The sequence below is a fragment of the Metarhizium acridum genome (assembly GCF_019434415.1).
Source record: "Metarhizium acridum strain ARSEF 324 chromosome Unknown scaffold_1, whole genome shotgun sequence".
Lineage (NCBI taxonomy): Eukaryota > Fungi > Ascomycota > Sordariomycetes > Hypocreales > Clavicipitaceae > Metarhizium > Metarhizium acridum.
In genome coordinates this window covers 1,447,728-1,462,211 of record NW_027094015.1, presented here as the reverse complement: position 1 = coordinate 1,462,211, position 14,484 = coordinate 1,447,728, and the positions used below count along the sequence as shown (strand labels likewise).

The window sequence follows — 14,484 nt, the reverse complement described above, 5'->3', positions numbered from 1 at the left end:
ATATACAAGATTGATGTGAAATAACAGCACAAGTATCCAGGCTGTTGGTCGAGGGACTTCTGCGTCCATCTTATAGCCTCACAAGTTCCAATAAGCTGGTCTGGCGAAGTGAATCATGATTCTGGCGACATTGGCCAACTCGCGCTGGCGGCATTGCTAGTCGCGGATCGTAATTAATTGATTCCAAGTGAATGAGTTGTAATTTATCGTTTGTGCAGCCATAGTACTCGAAACTGCATGCAAGGCGGCGCGATCTTCCATGTCGCGATTTTAGCGGCGTTTTGACAATGCGATGCAAGACCACGGCAGTTCTCCCGACCAATCATGGCGACCGAGTGCAGCCCAGGTTGCTGGAAGAGGTCGAATATGGACAGAGTCATCATTAACCACTGTATTAAACTAGTACCAAATTCTACCGACATGGCCTGGCCTGTTCCGTGATTTTCCGTGCTCTCTTGCTTCTTGGCTCGGCCTGCGCTCATCACCTAGCATGGTCAGCCAAAGAGACCAAAGCCCAAGGAGATTCTAAATGAGCAAATATTTTTTTTGATGAATTCCTCCAGATTGAGAAGCGAACACTCCTCTTTTGGCAACCCTTTCGCCACATCTGCCTTGGCCTTGAGCTCCCTGCCCTGTTCCAAGCTACTAGGTACGCCATGAGACTTTCCCATCAACGTACTGACAAAAGCCGTACATTGTCTTTAGTCCCACGATATCAGGACTGCCATAGGTCTCAATGAGTTCCCATTTCTATCCCGATGAGATAACTCTTGTAATATGATCTGGGTCGTGTTATCCTCGCTCACTTCGATTCTCGAACCATCGTCTTCCTGTGAAGTTGAGCACTCTCTGCTGGAACTTATCTGTTCATGGTTGTCAGCTATGTAACTCTGTCTGATGGCAAGTTTTCCTGTGGCGGCTTGGCAGCCACGAAGCACGAGGCAATTTGATTGTCCCGATCACGGAAAGCGTTCGATACACCCTCTCGGGGCGGTGTTGCGGATGTAGGCTTTGGATTTGTGCGCGGCCATGGCATGGGTGAAGAGACTCCCTATCGATTAGATGGCGAGCGAATCTATAGTGTCAAATATCTCCATTTTAGCCTCTCGAGATGGAAATTGCGCCAAGAAATGCCCAAGTTGGATAAGAAACCCTATGAATTGGTGACGTCATGAGGGCGAAGCTCGGCGACGAAACTGGTGACGAGAGCAACAGCGATGATGAGGAAGAAGAGTACACTGAGAGTTAAGAGAGTGACGGCAGCGATGAAAGTTTAAGGATGTTCAATTGTTCACAATGGGCTCTAGGCTGCGAAAGAGGCGTCTCCGAGACAAGTCTATACACAAAACGCCATAGTGAATACTAAAGCAAGTTATCGCCGGATTTTCAGTGCCCCAGATGGATGAAAGTAGCCCACGTAACTTGTCCGTAACGTACCTTGGTCGTATCCTTTCCATTCTTTGCAAATCTGCACCGGTTGATAGCAATATGAATGGCATCCGCCACCGCGCGGTCCGGCTGTTGGCTCTTCACGTCTTCGGCCAGACTTTTCCGCAACTCTTCATAGAATTGTTTCGACATGGCCAACGCAATGGCCTCCCAAAGGGTTCCAACCACATGCGGGGCTCCAGCAAGGTGAAAAACTCCGGCCACATGGAGAAACTCGTCAATGAGGTTCTCGCTAGCATTTTGGGAAGTAGAGTAAGCAGATAGATACACCAGCTTCGCGTGGTCGAGTGGGAGCCCTATGAGGTCGCTCACTTCTAGGCACTAAGACTCATTATTCTTGTCTTCCTTGTGAAGCAGGCCGCTCCTTGAGGGCTTTTCGGCGTCTGTCTTTCCATGACAAGAAAAATGAACCATGTTTGCTGACTTTAGCGCTTCCTTGACTCTTTCTTTTGTGGGATTCTCCATCTTGTACAGTCGTGACATGGAGCTCTCAATATTTTTGTATTCCTCCTCCACATCTAGCGAACACTTGCCTACTGTGTGCTGCTTCATGATTACCAGCATCGTTGGCTTTTTGGGTGCCGATTCTGTCCCGAAAGGCCGAGGGCGTGGTGGACGCGAACCACACCGGCCAGCGTCACGGACATATTTGAGCGATGTTAGTGTCGGGATATACGATGAAACGACCCGGCTCATGGTCAACATTTCCTGGCCATCATTTGCTGCATGGAGTGGAAGCAATTCCAACAAGCCGCTTGTTACCCACCAAATACGAGGCAGGCTGCTCGGGCTGGGAGACTTTATCTCACTGCCCAGCACCTCCAAAATACGGTTCACAACTGCCGTCCAGAGCCAATTTGTCGCGCTGATAAGCTTCTTATTCTGCTTGTTCTGATCTGAGAGCTTTCTCCTGACGGCGCGCACGTGGTCTTTCAGGTCTTGGCATGAGAACTCTAGGCTTTTGAGAAGAACCTGCTTTTTCGTAATGATAATCGCATCCTGACGATATTTGTTGACGTTGAAGTATACGATCGGGCCGTACTTTGCTAGGTTCAATATAGTTCCGGTATCGAGAGACCCAACAAACGTGGGTATCCGTTTCTTGGTTTCCTTCTCGACTTGTCCTGCTTCTTTTTCATCCTCCTCACGCCTTAACTGAAGAACTGCCGGTGATCTGCTCACAGTCGCAAGGGCAGGGGGTGGTGGACGAAGCGGATTGCAATACTTCTCATACTTTGCGGCCGGTTCCCATCGATTTCCTCCTCCTTGACAAGCTCTGCTTTGAAGTCCATCACGATACTTGAGATGATCCCACGACCCGTCTCGTACAGCTTCAGTGCGGCTACTATTTTCTTCGGATCCATCATTTTGTAATCTCCCTGTGCGGCAGCCAGTTCTGAAATCAACAAGGCCGTTGCCGCAAGCGAGGACAAACCAGATATCTGGCTCAGAACGTACTGGTGGTCTTCCAAGCTAAACCACCTCGGAGTTGCCTTCCGCAGACGCTCGATAGCTCTTTGAAGAATATCTTTGGCCCGGTCCCAATTCGTATTTCCGGCACACAAAGCACCGGCTTTGTGCGCTGCTATGATGCTTATCAGTGGTGGAGACAAGGAATCCTCAAAGGCGTGGTCGTCGTGTTTGAGAGCCTTGTCCATGTCCGCCGCCTCGGTACGATTGGACTTTTTCCCGCGCATTTCATACATGGTTCCCAGATTCTTCAGAATGTTTGCCCGTTCGGTACCCAAGTTGCCTTTGGCATGTTCTAGTGCATCTTGGGATTTCTTGATAGCATCGTCGAGGAAGCGTGAATCTTGCTTCCTTTCATAGACTTACATAAATGCTGCTGGCAATCGTTAATATGTGGGACAAGTTAACATTCCTCATGTGAAAAATAGCCTTGGAAACGGCCTTTTCAGCCTTTTCGAGTTCTTTCAAACCCTCCTCGCCTTTGCTGCTTTTCGATTTCGTATGCAGCGCGCTGGCGAGCCGGCTTTGTCCAACCGCCGACTGTGCACTAGCCGATGTCTCAGCAAGTTTTACTGCCTTTTCTATATCCTCCTTGTTACCATCGCGTTGGAAACGAATTTCGAGAAACTTTGACAGATTGCTCTGTATCCCCGCATGATGCATCTCGTTCGTCGTACCCTAGGGCCCTTTCCATGTAAGCGAGCTTCTTCGAAGGCATCACTGCCTTGAGTCTTCTCGAATTCAACAAGTCGGAATGCTGCAAGGTTAATGCATGCCATCTTGGCTTCATTTTAGTTATTGGAAGCAGCATTTAGCGCTTCTTTGGCCTTCCGAATAGCCTGTCTGAGCATTTTGTCGTCCCCGGTTCCTCGGTAGTGGGCACAGTATACATTCGCCAAGATGATAAGTCTCGTAGGCCGCCTGCGATGTTTTTCATCGATCAATGACAGGCACTCTTCCATATATTCTTTAGCTTTCCGTATATCTTCCTCCGCCCCAAGCCGCGACTTGTCACATTTGGCAAGTTTTCTGCTCAGATTAGCCAACCGCACTGCCCGCTTCTCTTTGGTCTTTCTCTTCAACCGACTCTTGTTTTATCATCTATAGAGTCTTTGTAATTGTTTCGATCAAACTCCGATTTATTGCACTTTAATGCTTTATCTGCAAGAATAATGGAGTCTTCAATATGAATTTTGAGCGCCTGATCGTCAAACAGGCCTCGTACAAGTTGGAGAGACTGCCAAGCCTAGCAGGAGTCTGAGGAATCTGGTCTCCAGAATTTCCGGTTGCATTGTCTTTATCAATCTTGACATCTTCGGCACCATACTCTATGGTTTGTTCCAGAGATCTTCGGCATCCAAAATATCGGAACTTTGCCTCATAGAGAGAGGATAGACCGCCCAACCTCGCAGCCTTGTGACGGCTGTTCCCTAACGTCTTCTCATTCGCATCAAAAGCGCAGCCTATTGCTCTTCCTAGCGTGTCTAGCGGCTTTTCTTTTTCTGTGTCGTTGAATTCGGTAAAGAGAACATCGACCAGGTTGCTAAGTCGTGGCGTTTGACCACCTGCGTTTTCCGTTTCATAAGCTACGTTTGCATTCTCCTTAGCGTTCTTTAGCAGATGCTCCTTGGGTCTTCGTTTGAATTGTGAGCGAAGTAGACGAGGAAGTTCGCTTTGTCTTGCAGGCAGGTCCGGATCATCATGTTTGCTGTATCTGACGGCAGACTCTGCTGCTTTGAGTGCCTTTTCGGCGTATTCCAGGTCGTGGTCCATGCCGAAATAGTCTTGACATTTCTTGACAAGGAGACTGCGTCGCGCTGCGAGCTGCCATCATTGCTTTGTTCGAGTTTTTGGAGAGATTCATTCCCTTCCTCGAGCTCCTCTATCACCGTTTTCAAGCTTTGTTTTCTTGCACTGCTGTGCCGAGAGAGGCCACTGTATATACCACTGCGATTTTTCCTTCTGGGGATTGGTAGTTAGGTAAGATCTATAAGGGGATGGAAGGCCACATCTTGCAGACTCTGACCAAAAGTGGCGGTGACGTTTTCCGTGAGAGTCGGAAATTATATGCCAGAGTGAAGAACTCTACCTGAGGACAAGTAGCCATTCAGACATGGTTCGCATCAGCTGCCAACGAAAAATGACTAATCTTCTGCCCAATGGCGATATCGGCCGCTGGTAGACACGGCATCGAGCCGCATATGGCGATGTATACGTTCAGCAGTGGCTAATATGGTTGTTGCAGCGCAGTATCACCACATCTATAGCGATACGTGGCATCTAGATATGGTCCTAGCCGATGCCAGGTCCTCAGAAGAAAGTGCGACTTATGTAGAAATATCTGGACGCCTGGACTGGTACAGTTTTGACAACCGTGGCCGTTTGGTATGCATGCAAAAGAAGTAGTTGCTATCCCGGCCGGATGGCATAGCAGTGAAATCCCGAGGTGCGAAAGCTTTGCCAAGCGCTTCTAGACGCCTTGCCTAGGGAGCTTCACGGCAAAATCACCGGTCTCGATTTACCCAAGACGTCCATCGAGGTGAATCAGATCGAAAATAACTCTATCAACGAGGCCTACTTTCGCGGCGAACTCGAAAACGCCGGATTCGCTGCCAAGGTCTTCAAGAAGACTTGTGTAGTGCAATACGTGAACTCCTGGCCAGACGGGTGAAACAACGCTAACAATCGCTTCACTGAATCCTTCAGCTTTTACGCTGATCATGGGGTTGGTGATGGCGGACCAAATCTTATCCCCTTCAAGAAGGCGCAGGCTCCCGTTCATTGCCAAATATCACCATGAAGTGCCCATCACTTCCGTCGCTGTACAGGAGCTAGATCTCAAGGAGCTCAATCTTCAGACTGGACTGAAATCCACCAAGGAGGCATTTGTGGACTACGCAGATAATGTGTTGAAAGTAGGCATCGTCTTTGGGCGACGTCTTCACCATGGTTGCAGAGCAATTAGACGGCACTTGGTATGTGTGGCTTCCTTGAAACTATCGTCAGGGCAACAAGATCTTGTATATTACAACTTTAAGGTTGAAATATGTCGATTCTCTCTGCTGGGCAAATTAATGCACGAATATTATCCCGCGGATGCAGTCTTCCTTGTCATCAACTAGTTCAGAAATTTCATCCTGAGCATACGTCAATCAACAGGCAAGATAGTAGCAAAAAGACGTTAATATCAGCCATGTAAAGTTCTAGTTCTTGCACGGTGTCCTCTTGTGAAGGGGCATGTTGCTGGCTGTCTTGGTGGCACACGCACCCTGTTGTTATTCAGCCGGCGGCAACCATTTGTCCATTCAGAGTGTAGAGTACCCGTGGGAATTGCTCAAAGAGCGCTAATGACTTTTGAAGACCAGGGCGTTAGAGCTCTGTCCATGGTGCGCACCACGTCTGCCTGTGGACTTCTGCAGCGATCTTTGCCTCAAAAGCTGGGAGATCACAGCGAAAGTCGACCTAGTATTTGGCAATACGAGGTCTCCTGTTTCGTTCTGGTTGTGAGTATCACAGATCTTGGCATCTTCACAGCATAAATGCTAGCTCAGGCTGATTTATGTAGCCTTCGGTACAGCTGCTGCGACAGTGGAAAGGAAGGCCAGTGGCCGTCCGCACAAAGTCATGTATCGTTTCTTTCCGGCTTGGATGGCTTTCTTTTCACCCAGCAGGATATCCAGTGGCGCAAAGGATCCCTAGCAAATAGAACTGCTTGATCGATCCATGCGAGCCGTGGTAGCGGGTTTTCGGCTGCTCATTCACAAGATTCTTCAGCCCATGACCTCTCGCCTAGCCATGTTGTGCCCCCCCTTCGATGGTGCCCATTGTTGGGTCCCAGATCTACCAGCACTCTGCGAAGTGTTGATTTGACTAAATAAATATTCTCCATGTGCTTGGTCGTGCAATGCTCTGTAAGTGGAATCATGTTGCCGGCGTACTTGTCATATGCGAAGCTGAGTCGAACAATGCCATCTGGAAGCTGAGCGCCATTCATGGCATCCCACATATTGGTCGCTTTGAACACAAGAATATAAGCAGCTTTAATCTGAGTATTTGTAAACTAATACACTGTTAGGCCTTCAATGTATTATCGTTCATCTTAGTTGTCTCAACTCACAGTTTCCATGTCATCGCAGAAGGCGGCGACGACATCCGAGGGGTCGTCGACATTTGAGTCGAAACCGATGTCGTCAGAAGCGGTATTGAGATCATCTGTAGCTCTTTCAATGTATTTGAAGACTTCCTACTCGAATGTAAGGCGGGGTGATGTTGATTATGAGTATTCAGCGGCCACTCACGTTGATAGGCTGAGGGTCATCATGGCGAAGGGCTTGCTGTAACAAGACGCGCAATATGTTCTCAAAATCATGATTAATCGCGCTGACTTCATCAAAAATAGAATCAAGATCAAGGGCATATCCGACGAGAGGACCAGAGAAAATGAGGGTTGCAAAACCGAACACACTGAGCTGCATAATTGCTGATATGGGCAGAGTGTACAAAGAGTACGTTAGTTGTGGCGGCCGGAAATAAAATACAAGTTGAAGAAAACTGAATGTAAATTTGGTATCATTAATGGTGGGTAAAAGAGGGATATTGTATCAAAGAGTGAACATGCTGCGTTTGCGTAGATTTGCAAAGGCAGTCATTGGGACAGACCAGGCATGTGTGCTATTATAAGCAGTCGTTATAGTAAATAATGTGACCGTTAAACCCGTTTTGAAACGCTGCCAAGATAAAGCCCCTTGAGAATGGTGATACCGTCATGTTTTTAGTTAAACTCCCCAGACGTTAAACCCATCTGGGCTTGCAAGGCTCTCAAAGATGAGGCGCGCAGCCGAAGGGCAACATGATACGTGAAGTTGCCATGCCGTAAAGCGCATGACCTGGCTGTTCTCAAACCGAAAACATAAACTTGAAAGGCGCCATTGGCTTAAAGGAGTTAAAACTGCCATTAAAACATTGAAAAGTCTTTTCGCGGAGATCAGGGCAATTCACAAAGGCTTTGTGTCTCAGGTGATACGGGGAGGACTAGTGCCTCATCGCGGGGTCTTCACACGCAAAACAAAACTCGGCCATGCTTCACTCATGGTAACTAGTATCCGCCGCCGTCGCAGTTACGGTTCCCTTGAACTTGAGCGTTTCCGTGTCTCTGAGGAGGTCTCAAAACTGCCGTGCCTCGATGTCTTCTGCTGAGTAGCCGCGTGGTCCATGCAGTGGCCAGAATCTGGTTCTGGTGAGGCCAAGCTTGGATTGTGCGGTTAAACCTGCGCCTCTGGCGGGCGATCCTGCAGTCAGCGTATCACACAGAGTCCAGTTGGCTCGCCATGAAGGCCTCAAAATGGGTTGCATTTTCATCTCTGTGTTGCATTGAGTCTCGGTCATGTCAGAGGCTGGCTGAGCAGATCTAAAAAATGGCCGAGGGTCAGTTGGTCGCACCTTCCGTCTGGACCCTCGGGCCTAATGCTCCTCATGCTCAAATAGGTGGAGCTAAGCGCTGGGAGTCCCAAGCTCAAGTGGCTCACCCCCAGGTGCCGTCTATTATTGGGGCCGAGGACCGCACTTTCCTCCAATCACAGGGCTGGGACTGCTCCCAGTCAACATTGAATGTTGTCACCCACTGCAACCACCAACCACAATCGCCCATTCACACGCCCGTCCACACGCTGGGCCACCCCTTCACATCCTGGCCGAACAATCCTCATAGCACCAGACATCATCAATCCTGTCTTCGCCGACACGTTGCACCGGTATATCGAAGGCATTGCACCCGCTAATTCAACACTCTACCATTTCCAACAGTTTTTCACGTGGATTCTCTCCATCCTTCACGCCACGTCCGACCCGATGCTGTCCTCGAGTCTCCGCGAGCACTGTTAGTAGTTCACTCGAATTGTCCAAAAGTGAACTCTTCCTCTGCTCTCAAAGACGATCACTGGCGTTCGGGTCGCACAAATCGAAGCCAGTACTTTTGACGCCGCTCAATTGATTCGGCGCACTTCTTACTCGTCTCGAACCGTGACGCCCGGTATTCGCGATCAATCCGCCACATTGTCCGAGTCACAGGACGCAGCTACCGGGCCTTCTGTGTCCTCCAAGTTGAAGTTTGCTGAGCGAGTAGTGCATTCTGAGCACGAAGACCACAAGTTTTCACAAGATCACGGCGACGTTACGGCAGCCACTACGGAGAACGAAACTGAACAGTCCCCCCCGCCGCAATATCCCGCCTCGGAGGCGTCCTCTTCCTCTCGCCCTCCACCCTTCTCCTCGCTCTTTGCGCCGCTTATCGACACCGCCGGTGAATCGTCTAGCAAGGTTGTTGGCGCCGCATCAACAGAAGCCTGTGCATCTGGGTCTGTAGCTGCTCCTGCGTATTCCAGCTGCCCACCACTCGAATCGTCACCCTTCCAGCCTGACGGGACATCTTCAAGAGCTTTCTACGATCCCGTCGAGGAAACCAAACGAGCTCTTCCCCAGGATACCAAAACCGAGCCAAGTCGTAAGGGCGAAGACGCAGAACCACCTCCGGCGTACTCGGAGGGCGACAGTCCTCTTCACGCATTCACATACGTCATGTCGGCCGCAGGAGGCGCCGCGAGTATCATTACTCAGGTCCAACAAGGAGGGCCACCCATCAATGCGATTGGAGGTGAGGAATGATGTTATGTGTGAATTTCCAACATAATGTTGATTCTTTTTGTTTAGATGTCGGGGCTGACGAGACAATCACAATGGACCTTCGGTAAGTCATTGGTTCACCAAACACGCGCAAGGGAGGACCTAGGCTTTCACGCCGTGCTAACCGATGGCTACAGTGGTACCAGATTTGTCCTCTCACGAGACGAACTTCTGACACTGCCAGAGTTTGTTCTGCTGTCCTTGTTTCCAAATGGATTGTTTCCAGAGGGGCACATGAACGGTTTTGCTGAGAATGATGCCGTGCAAGTCGATGTGAGTGGCGTCGATCTAGCAGGAATTGCCACTGGGGCTGACCATCTCTACAGTATGATCCGGTGTCATTGCAGTATATGTTGGACTTTTTTAGAAACGTGGCCCAGACGATACCCGCTGAGTCTTCGCCTGGTGCATCGCAGGACGGAGATGCTATGTCTGTAGAACCCCTCGGGTCAAGAGACGATTCATCTAAGAGAGCAGGCATTATTGTTTTGAGGGAAGACCTGGATTTTTACGTTATCCCTCCGCAAGCGAGTATTAGCCAGCCAGATATGATTGAGGTTAAGCGTGCGGCTGCCAAAGCATTGCAGCGACAAGATGGCATCTTTTCAGGATTAAAGCGCAGCGATGAACCTGGCACAACGGAAGCGCATCTCATCGAAATGCTGACAGCAGGGTAAGTGAATGACGAAACTGCGGTATATGCTTTGTCCATGGCTAACGAGTAGCCACTAGTGGGTTCAATCACGATGACACATGGGGCCATCGGGCTGGAGAGCCAAACAAGGCCGTCATTTGCAGTCTGGCATTGGCACGGCTGCGCAGCGATATTAGGGGAAACGACATGGGAACGAATGCCGTCGGCATGGCACAGAAACTGCTGCTCTTCTGGAGGAAACCTGCGAGAAGATGCTGGTGGGAAGGCGTCGAGTTGGACAATGTCGATGGCGTTCAAGGCAAGCTCAAAGTCTGGATTCGACGCGTTTGGACACTGGAGATGAGCGTGATTGGACTCCGCTGAGGTAATCGTGGCCGCAATTGGCGTTGAAACTGAGTTGTGGAAAAGCAAGGCCAACATGAAGAAGGCCTATACAAAGCATAGCACTTGTTTGTGTGGTTACTGTAGTCTGGTTTGATTACGTTTGCAGGCGTCATCCGGAGTGGTGCAAATTCTGAACCCGAGCAATTTGCATAATAGGGTTTATCTTTCTTTCACTCACTCACTCACTCTCTTTTGTTTCCTGTTTTTCTTGGGTTTTGCACCTTTCCCTTGCCGTTTTTTTTTTTTTTTGTCATCAAGCAACATTTATGCAGATTCCCCTTTCTTTTCTTTTCTGTTATTTTTTTTATTGGACATTTAAGACTATTCAAGACGACGAAGACAAACTAGACGGCCGTCACTAAGAACAGGTTCATATAAAAGAGAATTGATGCAGTCATGGTTCTTGGCTCCTTTGAGTACATGGGTGCAGATAGTAGTGTATCGAATAGCAGAAGGCACGGCTTAGCTGTACGTGGTCTGGGGAATGCATTTCGCATGTTATTTGTTTTACAGGTGTCAGCTCAGTCCAGCCCACGTAGACTCGGCGCTGTTGATATGCCAGGCATGCTTGACTCCGCTCATGTCGGCTGAAATGGGATGGAGCTTTCGAGCGGGCAGTTCATGTCCTTGGCGCCATATTTTCTCCTTGTGCTACATATGGTGCTAGCTCAACCAGTCAATATCAAGACATTGCATCTTGCGCAGAGAAATATTGGGAATATTGATTCCATTCAGACGCTTCAATCTTGTTGCTCCCCCCGCTTTGCGAAAGTAACTACCCTGTGCGTGAAGTCCAACCGAGACGCCATTTTTATGGTGCAGACAATCAGGCTGTAGTTACTACCTAGCAGTCAACCTGTTGCTTCACAGACCGACGACATCCCGCATTTGCACCTTTATTTTTATTTTTATTTTTTATGTTTTTCCAAAATTAATAAAATCGACAAGTATTATAACTCCGCTATTCGTCCTTTAGCAGTCCTGTATTAGGACACGTCTCAAGTCCATGTGCTTCATTTGCGATCATCGTCCAGACCACCGTTTACGGCCATGTCCCTCCGATCAGCACTCGTCGCCGTCTTGGCCGCCTTGGCGACAGCACAATTTATACCCAGCATACGAGGCAGCGGGGATGATTCTAGCTGTCCAAACATCCTCGTATCCAGGCCCCGTGGCAGCCAAGGGTTGGACATATAGATTCGTTGCCAAGGGCTTCAAGAAGCCGCGGAGCATTGTTTTCGACGACAATGGCGGCCTGCTGGTTGTGGACGCGGGCGTTGGCGTGTATAGATTGACGGTTGCCCAGGATAAAGGGGAGACGTGTGTGGTTATGAGCTCGCCCAAGACTCTGATCAACAGCACCGAGGTGAGCTTTGCATTTTCGTCGTTTGACTTCCCACTGATGCGATGCCCGTCTTGCGAAGCGACTGCAACCACCACATCAGCGATGCATGTTCCCGCCCCGTTGGCCTGACATGGGACTCCAAGGGCCGTCTGTGGTTCAGCTCCGACAGCACAGGCGAGATATTTGTTCTGTATCGGAATGGAACTTCGAGCGCTGGAGGCGGCAGCACTGGTGCGCCTTTGCTCGTGGCAGACAAGGCGGCGGCCTGGGCGGTGGTTTTGGCGGCTATTGTGGCCGGGTTGTTTCTGGCATAGATGAGACATGGACCTGATGAATATAAAACGGTGATGATGTTATGAAAATTACATATACTTTCAAGAAAACAACGGACATATGGCGACTAGATGGAATCGACACTTTGAGATGTTAGCCTTTGTTACTCGGGGGGTTTGTCGGCAACTTTTGCCTGGTACCAAATAGACACTGTATAGAAATATTTGCAGCGCTAGACGCTTTGATTTCTTTGGGCACATTCGCTGCTCTCGGTGTCCACTCATCAGTGTCAAGTAAACAGTACCGAGCGACGCACACAGAAACAAACAGCTTTGGGACAGGGAATAAGGTGAGGTGGTGATCATGCGCAGCGTATTACTGGGCTCTTCATCATTTCTACCTTGAAACGCCTTGCAAAATCCGCCTCAAAGTAAAATTCCATCTGGCTGCCCTCCTTCATCACCACCGTACAACCCGAGCCCATCCTGGGCCAATATTTTATCCGTTACTCCTCAATCGACTTGACACACTCCCACTCGCCCCGCAGGTTCTCCTTCCATAATGAGACCTTGTTGTCCGCTCCACTAACTGCCAGGACATTTCCGCTCAGAGACCAGCTGACTCGCCAGACGGGTGCATCAAAGTTCAGGACCTTGGAGTCCCATTGACCGTTACTAGAGGGGTCTGACGTCCAAATACGCACTGTCTTGTCTTGGGAAGCCGAAGCAATGTACGACTTTTGCAGGACGGTAGGTGACCAGGCAACATCCCGGACCCAATCGCTGTGGCCAGTCAGAGGCTCACCCTCTTGCTTGTATGATTGCGAGGCGGGGTCGAATGACCAAATCTTGAGGACATTGTCAGAGCCACCTGTGACGAATCGTCGGTTGCCAACGGAGCCGGATCCAGGAGCACTGCTGACAATGCTACCGGGACTAGTGGCGGGGGCCCATGAAACTGAGTTGACTCCCAGGCCGTGGGCAGGGAACGTAGCGTGGTCGACGGCGGTGTCCTTGAATTCGAGAACGCTCACATTGCCGTCGGACGAAGCGGTGGCAAGGAGGCAACCGGCTTCATGGGGAGACCAGGAGACCACGTTGACGGAAGCCTTATGTAGGGGGAAGTCGTAGATTCTTTGCCACTGGTTGTTTTGGCCTTGCTCCTTCCAGATGAATACCTTGCCATCGTATCCCGCCGATGCGAGGATGTTACCGTATTTGGGGTGCGCCCAAGACACGCACCAGACAGCACCTTCGTGGCTAAAATTGACACAGATATGTTAGCCCATGTTCCTCGCGCAGCAGGCAGTCGCAGCTCGTCCGTTGAGGGCCAATCGTACCCTTTCAAAGTCTCGACCAACCGCTGTGACTCGCCGTCGATTTCGAAAATCTTGATGGTGCGGTCACTCGAGCAAGTGGCAAGCTTGCGACCGTAATAGTCGAGGACGGCATCGTGCTATCAAAGAACAGTTAATTCCTTGGTTGACAGCCAGGACCAAGTTTGCGCATGCGGCGCGTTGACAAGCAATAGGCGGTCAGAGCGCTGCTCGAACTTGGGGAATTGTATTGAGAAGGGAAAAAACCGTACAATCATGTCATCATGACCAGAGTTGGCAATGACTTGCGCCGCCTGTACCAGTTGATGTTAGTATAGCTAGTCAGAATCAAACTAGGGCAGCTGAGCATCCATGTTTGAAGCTTGTAGCATGCGCGGAAGTGGCGTAGGATACCATTCTAATATATTAGAGCGTCAATTTGTCGACGCCGACGAGCAATGGAGAGAAAGGAAAGATGCGTAGGCAACGTAAAATAGGAAAGGCAAGTGTCGTGATGCGGAAAGGACACGGTCTTGTATCAACAGTCCAGCAGCTCGTGGTGGATGAACAGTTGCCTGTGGGCCTCTCCTATCTGGCTGTGTCTGCGGCACCAGGCCAACTGTCCGCAACCCACTTGTAGACCAAGCGCTTCACGTGATTAAGTACCCCGCTAGAGGCCTACGGAGTTCTCTGGAGGAGCTTCGAATTCATACTTGGCCCAGCAGTAGCTTATAATATCGAGACACCAATTGTAATGACAGGAAGCCTGTTTTCCACAAGTTGAAAAATTCGAGAAAAATAAAAAGTAACAAACAAAAAAATTAGTCCAATTATCATCAAGGAGTGTACTGCTCTTTAAGAACCCGCTGACATCCACATGATATTCTACACTCTCAAGTTGGGGTAGCCGAACAA

General features: G+C 49.6%; 8 protein-coding genes across 8 annotated transcripts; 3 read left to right on the top strand and 5 right to left on the bottom strand.

Annotated features, from left to right (window-relative positions):
- Positions 1–1,770: 1,770 nt before the first annotated feature.
- Positions 1,771–3,582, bottom strand: J3458_000397 (uncharacterized protein; the record flags this gene model as incomplete). Its single annotated transcript, XM_066116115.1, has 3 exons — positions 1,771–2,612; positions 2,684–3,233; positions 3,286–3,582. 3 exons carry the CDS (start codon positions 3,580–3,582, stop codon positions 1,771–1,773), a joined length of 1,689 nt encoding a protein of 562 aa, XP_065977997.1.
- Positions 3,583–4,068: 486 nt separating this feature from the next.
- J3458_000396 (uncharacterized protein) lies at positions 4,069–4,731 on the bottom strand (the record flags this gene model as incomplete). The annotated part of the gene is made up of 1 exon (XM_066116114.1): positions 4,069–4,731. Exon 1 carries the CDS (start codon positions 4,690–4,692, stop codon positions 4,069–4,071), a length of 624 nt encoding a protein of 207 aa, XP_065977996.1. The 5' UTR covers positions 4,693–4,731.
- A 420-nt stretch (positions 4,732–5,151) lies between these two features.
- Positions 5,152–5,590, top strand: J3458_000395 (uncharacterized protein; the record flags this gene model as incomplete). The annotated part of the gene is made up of 2 exons (XM_066116113.1): positions 5,152–5,304; positions 5,375–5,590. The coding sequence occupies 2 exons, from the start codon at positions 5,152–5,154 to the stop codon at positions 5,588–5,590; spliced, it is 369 nt and encodes a 122-aa protein (XP_065977995.1).
- A 49-nt stretch (positions 5,591–5,639) lies between these two features.
- Positions 5,640–6,458, top strand: J3458_000394 (uncharacterized protein; the record flags this gene model as incomplete). Its single annotated transcript, XM_066116112.1, has 2 exons — positions 5,640–5,834; positions 6,285–6,458. The coding sequence occupies 2 exons, from the start codon at positions 5,640–5,642 to the stop codon at positions 6,456–6,458; spliced, it is 369 nt and encodes a 122-aa protein (XP_065977994.1).
- A 215-nt stretch (positions 6,459–6,673) lies between these two features.
- Positions 6,674–7,394, bottom strand: J3458_000393 (uncharacterized protein; the record flags this gene model as incomplete). The annotated part of the gene is made up of 3 exons (XM_007816422.2): positions 6,674–6,979; positions 7,037–7,162; positions 7,218–7,394. The coding sequence occupies 3 exons, from the start codon at positions 7,392–7,394 to the stop codon at positions 6,674–6,676; spliced, it is 609 nt and encodes a 202-aa protein (XP_007814613.2).
- A 939-nt stretch (positions 7,395–8,333) lies between these two features.
- On the top strand, positions 8,334–10,615 carry J3458_000392 (uncharacterized protein; the record flags this gene model as incomplete). Its single annotated transcript, XM_066116111.1, has 7 exons — positions 8,334–8,669; positions 8,722–8,794; positions 8,882–9,568; positions 9,625–9,661; positions 9,735–9,870; positions 9,924–10,270; positions 10,330–10,615. The coding sequence occupies 7 exons, from the start codon at positions 8,334–8,336 to the stop codon at positions 10,613–10,615; spliced, it is 1,902 nt and encodes a 633-aa protein (XP_065977993.1).
- Positions 10,616–11,698: 1,083 nt separating this feature from the next.
- On the bottom strand, positions 11,699–12,304 carry J3458_000391 (uncharacterized protein; the record flags this gene model as incomplete). Its single annotated transcript, XM_066116110.1, has 1 exon — positions 11,699–12,304. The coding sequence occupies one exon, from the start codon at positions 12,302–12,304 to the stop codon at positions 11,699–11,701; it is 606 nt and encodes a 201-aa protein (XP_065977992.1).
- A 455-nt stretch (positions 12,305–12,759) lies between these two features.
- Positions 12,760–13,986, bottom strand: SEC13 (GTPase-activating protein S13; the record flags this gene model as incomplete). Its single annotated transcript, XM_007816420.2, has 4 exons — positions 12,760–13,513; positions 13,594–13,709; positions 13,842–13,883; positions 13,984–13,986. The coding sequence occupies 4 exons, from the start codon at positions 13,984–13,986 to the stop codon at positions 12,760–12,762; spliced, it is 915 nt and encodes a 304-aa protein (XP_007814611.2).
- Between the last annotated feature and the right edge of the window lie 498 nt (positions 13,987–14,484).